At 36.2% G+C, this 6,074-nt stretch overlaps 1 protein-coding gene across 1 annotated transcript in view; it reads left to right on the top strand.

Annotated features, from left to right (window-relative positions):
- The window catches only part of LOC108553551 (sodium- and chloride-dependent glycine transporter 1-like), a 16,474-nt gene extending 11,883 nt beyond the window's left edge, over nt 1–4,591 (top strand). The window contains 6 exon segments of the mRNA XM_017908500.1: nt 739–1,095; nt 1,515–1,724; nt 2,063–2,404; nt 2,990–3,104; nt 3,107–3,211; nt 4,126–4,591. Coding sequence (XP_017763989.1) covers nt 739–1,095; nt 1,515–1,724; nt 2,063–2,404; nt 2,990–3,104; nt 3,107–3,211; nt 4,126–4,292 — 1,296 coding nt within the window. The 3' untranslated portion in view covers nt 4,293–4,591.
- The last annotated feature ends 1,483 nt before the right edge of the window (nt 4,592–6,074 follow it).

Raw genomic sequence — 6,074 nt, 5'->3', positions numbered from 1 at the left:
AAAGGGCATGGACAAGAATAATAACACGGTTTTGGATTAATAACGATAATGTATATTTAGAATATGAACTATTACTTGGTATAGTTTAAAGGCTAGTCTAATTCTTCAACGCTAACACAATGATAATACTTAACTAAACATTCTGCGTACACACTGACTATCTCTCTGACTCTGGACATACTCTACTTTACACTTCACACTCACTCGCCCGCATTCTTGTACCCTTGTTCTAAACCTACCGTCTCCCTTCTTTATCTACCTTCTTTATCTTACTTCATACACTCAGACGCATCCCTAAACTTTCGCTTGTTTTTCGCACTCTATATAGTTATAAATATCCCGTCCATACTAATCCTTGCTCGCAATCATTTGTCCTTTCGCACACACTCCAAATATTATCCTGAACGCTCGAACCGAACCCAAGGTTGCTGTTCATTATCCTTTATTTTCGAGGCAAACCCAAGCGTTCCCATGCACTCACTTTTGAACCCTAAAAATATCCTACAAAATTATTTAATTATTTAAAAGAAACTACACAATTAACTAACTAAATTATTCACTTTAATTTAATCCCTATCAAGACAATTTTTATTACACCTTTCTTTAATTGCTCTAGATGACACCAGTTTCACAGGATCGAATGATTCTTCCCTCTTCTTTGTTTCACTTCTTCCTTGACCTGAGAGGACATACGAGAAATGGGGAATCGTAAACGGAGAACACCTTTTTTGTTCGCAGATCGCTCTTTTCATTCGGGGCATTTTGCTTCCCGGCGCCAACGAGGGCATTCTCTTTTATCTGACGCCCGATTGGAAAAGGCTAATGTCCGCGAAAGTGTGGGGTGACGCCGCTGTGCAGATCTTCTTCGCCCTGAGCCCTGCTTGGGGCGGTCTGATAACGCTCAGCTCTTACAACAAATTCACCAACAATTGCTACAAGGACTCGTTGATCGTCGCTGTCAGCAATATCGGCACGTCCTTCTTTGCTGGCTTCGTAATTTTCTCTGTGATCGGGTTCCTGGCCCACGAGCTCAATGTCCCGGTTGCGTCTGTGGTCGATCAGGGTGCAGGACTGGCGTTCATAGTCTATCCTGAGGTAATTGGAACGAGATCCATAGCGACACAAAACTTGTATCTTCTCCAGTTTAAATCAAATTCATCGAGATATTTTATTCGGTTTTATTTTTTTCATTTTTATTGGTTTCAGTTTTTGAAACTTGAAAGAAGGATGATAGATAGATCTTGGACGTGAATGTTATGAAGGAGGACAAAAGGTTTTGAGATTAAAGACATACAGACGTTTTCTCAATAAAAATGAAAGTACTTGTTTTTATAGGGATGCCTTGTTCAGTTTATATGTTATTTCGTTATTTTTAGTTTTGTTTTATGAAAATGTAGGTATGACATTTTGAAAGTACCTTCCTTAAGATCTAATATGTAATTTTCTCAAGGTTTCTTTTTGACTCATATTTCTCATAGATAATGTAAAAACAAATAAAAATGTATCAAATATAGGTAGTAGCTCGTTTATCAGTCGCACCGTTCTGGTCTCTACTCTTCTTCGCGATGCTCCTCACATTGGGCCTTGACTCTCAGTTTGCATTGATGGAAACCGTCACCACAGCGATCCTCGACGCCTTTCCAGCATTGAGAAATTATAAATTATGGGTTGTCCTAGCAGCAGCTGTGTTGGGTTATGCCGGTGGAATCATTTTCACTACCAATGTAAGTTCACAAAAGAAGAATATATCTTTGTCCACTGAGAGACTCAAATCAACACGCTAAACATTCGTGTCACGTAAATTGACCATAAAGATAATATTAGAAACCGTTGGCTATTTCTGACTCAACGCGGCAATTGTTTATTATTAATAATGTTAATTCCAATTATCAATTAATACTATTTCATATTCATGAAAGTGATCATGACATAAAATTAACAATTCACATAAATTATATTAGTTTCAGAACAATCTAGAGCAAAATTAATTAATTTCGCAAACACAAATCATATCTTGCAAAATTAATCGATAATTGCACGTCATTTTCCATTACACTTTCAGGCTGGTATGTACTGGCTGCAGCTGATGGACAAATACGCAGCGAATTGGTCGGTGCTGCTTATCGCCATAGGCGAGTGTATCTTGGTCGCTTGGATCTATGGTGCGGATCGATTCCTCGACGACGTGCAGTTAATGATCGGTCCACGCAGCCGTCTGTGGAGGTTTTTCTGGACCTGGATGTGGAAAGTGATTACACCAGCAACACTTTTCTTCATTCTGTTCTTTAATTGGGTCGAGTATGAACCTCTTAAATACGGTGCCTACATTTATCCAAAATGGGCAGACGTCATTGGATGGGTCGTTGGTATGATGCCTGTTTTGGTCATCGTTGGCTTGGCCCTCGTAAGTGAAATTAACCCTTTCGATTTTATTTACAATGAAACGAATGAAACACGAGTGTCGCTTTCAAAGTAATTTAGGAACACGATAACATTTAAAATACCTGGTCTCTTAAAGTCGAAGGAATTGAATGGGAGTTTCAGGATTGGTACGATACAATGGAATGTCGATTATTGGAATATCGATTATTGGGATGCCGATTATAAAAGTTCTTGATTGCCTGGACGTAATTTCTTTTAGTACTCGAGTATTTTCCCATGTAATTCTAATGTGAAAATGGATTCGTTAATATGACAGAATTACTCGTGATTTATTGGATTGTCGTGTTCCATTTGTTATGGTAATTGATAGATTAGAGTTACTTATATGTACTTATTGTAAGTTCAGATCTCTCTCAAAAACACAATTCCTCGCTCTACTACCTACGCATATATTGTTCATAACCACTTTCCTTTGCGCCCACGTATACTCTCTTTCTTTCTTTCTCTATCTCTCCATCCACGTTTATTTATTCATTGATATATACGTGAGTTTTTGTTTTCCTTTTCGTATCCGATAACCAGATATTCATTGATACATTCTTTACAGCATCAGTTGAGGGACAGACGTCGCCGTTCAACGTACGATGATGATGACGATGACGACGACGATCTGGACAGCAGGCCATCGTACCAGAGACCTGGCAAAGGAAAAACGAAGAGGAGCTGAAGAGCGTATGGTGTCGTGCCAAGATGCTTTTGCAGCCAACTTCTGATTGGGGTCCCGCGGCCAGAACTCCGTCGAGAACGCTCACCCACACTCCGTCGCCAGGTAATTAGGGACTTAATTAAGCTCCAGTCGCGTGCAACTAAACGCCATCAACCGGCTGGACGTGTATCCAGATATTAAACAGGCCGTAGTGGTTGCATGGTCGCGCGGGGCGCAATTTTCATCAGCTTGGGCTGTAATCGGATTTAACTTGGCTGGTATCGGGATAATTAATCTAGATATAATAAGTCGCTCTAGACACTCGATGTCATTATTCTCGAACGAAGGGACACGATGCACAGGTGCTAGGAAGCGCTATTTTTCTTACATTAGGCGTGATTATCAGGCCTGTACAGGGGTCTCCATCTACGCGTATGTCGGTGAGATCAATAATGGGATACGTCCGAGGCGATTACTTAGGCTACTCTTAAATATCAGAGTGTTCCAGAAAATTATGTCTATTTAAAAATTCTCATTTATCGATCAACTTTGACTTAGTTTAGATCGGTATGTTTCTTGAAAGAAGACATCAGAAGTATTATAGGATTATAGATATCAAATATCTTACCACAGTTTTGTTTCTTAGTATGCTCTTTATCTTCCGCAATTTTAATTCCTGAACCGCGAATCAGATTATGGAGATCTCGAATATTTATTTATTCTTCAATATCTAAAATTTGGAGCAATTGAAAAATTGCGTATTTGTCATTGCTACTTTACAATATGTAATTCTAAACAGCGTTGATTAACATTATCGCTAATAACAAGTTTTAATTTCATCAATAGACTGTTACAAGAGAAAAGTCGATTTATGTTTATGAAAGATTTTAATTGCTCGAGATTTTAAGTACGAATTTTGATAGAAACTTCAAATGAAAATTTGAGAACTACGATCTAGTTTGAAAAATGTTTAGCCGATTAATATATTAAACAAATATTTATTCCATTTAGACTTTCATGAGATAATTATAACACAGGTCCATCGGGAGGGTACAACTCCGTAAGAGACACCATAGTCCTGGTGAACGGTCAACCAATGATGGTGCAACCCTCGAGCACGTCTGGAACAGCTCAGAAACTTCCTGGACCGTCGATCCTCAAGAATTGTAGTAAAACCGACTTTATCACATCCCAACAAGTCTGACACGATGTTCATTTTATCGCTAAAGACGAATCTGCCCAGAGGTCTATTGCCAAAGATACAACGCGCTAATAACAGGTAGGGGAAAGTAGGGTAAAACCAGGTGCCTAATATATTTCTCCTGCTAGCAAACTAAATGACAGGAAAGACTTTGGACACCGCCAGAAATCTTAATTAAACCTTACATAATGAGAAAATGACAATCTTCTGTTAAAAATATTATTTGGTTCGAAGGGAAATAAGATTTTTGGAAGATGCTGAATCAGTCAGTTTTACTCTGAAAGTAAAGGTAAAACCGGGTACACACACATTTAAAGCGATGCAAAATTTTCCAATTGCAATAATTTTGCAAAATTATTAACTTTCTATTTCTATTAATTCAATATCAATTTTAAAAAATTATTTCAACGAGTTTTAAGAAATTTGAACTCACGTTAAGTTGTATATAACTTGTTTTAGCTACTTACTTATTTTAACTTATATTTAATCTATTTTAATTTATTTAGAGAACAAACATCACAGGTAAAAGTATTGTTACTCTCCTGAATGTTTGTGGTAATTTCATAGTTTTATTTTTTACACATTATACTTTAAATCACTGAATATTTTATAATTATCCTTTCTTTTTAACTTCTTTTATCATTTACAATTTATTAATTAGTATATTTAATTATTATAAATTATTAATTATGATTTATATGTATTCTTTAAGAATAGCTATATTCCTGATTTTAAAAAATATTTTTTATAACAAAATTCATCATCTTTATAAATAGCATATCAGTATAGAATAATTGATTTACTAATTAACACTTTGTTGAGCAGGCATGGCAATTTGCATACATTTTCTTTCAATAATAAGTAGAGTATAAAGATTAAAAAGCATTTATCAACTTACATTACGGTAGATGTAGTATTAAAATACCAAATTTTGTCCCACACAAAGAAATTTATTAAACGTTATATGTTCACATTTTAATGACAGATAAAGATCAGGGGAAACGCCAAAATATTCCACAAAGACTATAGAAAAGAATATTGTACTTATCATAACCGATCTTAAAATCCTGATAGAAAAATATTACCGATTAGCAGATACGACCTTCCAACTTTTACACTTGAAATTTTCAAAACTGTCTGTTAGAAAAACGAACGCGTTCCATGATACATAATTGATCTCGTATCGTCAAGAAGCCATTCCAATTTAATATTACGTATTAATTGATATCATATCAGATGTTATTTTAGAAAAACAACGGTACCCGGTTTGATTCTACTTTCCCCTAAATGCATATCGCAGATAGGTTCGTTAACGATCGATGATCGATCGAGTTGCGATGAAGCGAAGGATGATATTGCACGTTCCGATAGCAGAAAGATTCCTATGGATTTATTTTTTTAGAAAGGAAATAGTTGATGTATTTTTTCATACACTCGAACTTCACAGTCGCGTATCTTTCATTCCAATAGAATCTACAATTTATTACCACGCAAAGGAGACAGTTCAAATATTGTACACTCTTACGTTTAAGCCGTTGATCTTTATTTTGTAAACGCGTTCGTTTCTTCTGAAAACATTTGTTACCTTATTTTTAAGATGCGTAGATTCCTAAGGATATTTAACTGTTAACGTTTAGTAGTCGAATAGTGTCTGATTGTTTCGTTATAAGATAGTTATGTGTAAGCGAAATCGTAATCGTTCAGCATAAGCGCCACGTGTGAAACGTTTAAGGACTAATAGTGATCGATCGCGATCAGTGAAGACTGTTTAGCGCAACAGGATGA

This window comes from Eufriesea mexicana, unplaced genomic scaffold (assembly GCF_001483705.2).
Source record: "Eufriesea mexicana isolate 0111107269 unplaced genomic scaffold, ASM148370v2 scaffold11180, whole genome shotgun sequence".
In the NCBI taxonomy this organism is placed as follows: Eukaryota; Metazoa; Arthropoda; class Insecta; order Hymenoptera; family Apidae; genus Eufriesea; species Eufriesea mexicana.
This window is presented reverse-complemented; position numbering and strand designations above follow the sequence as displayed.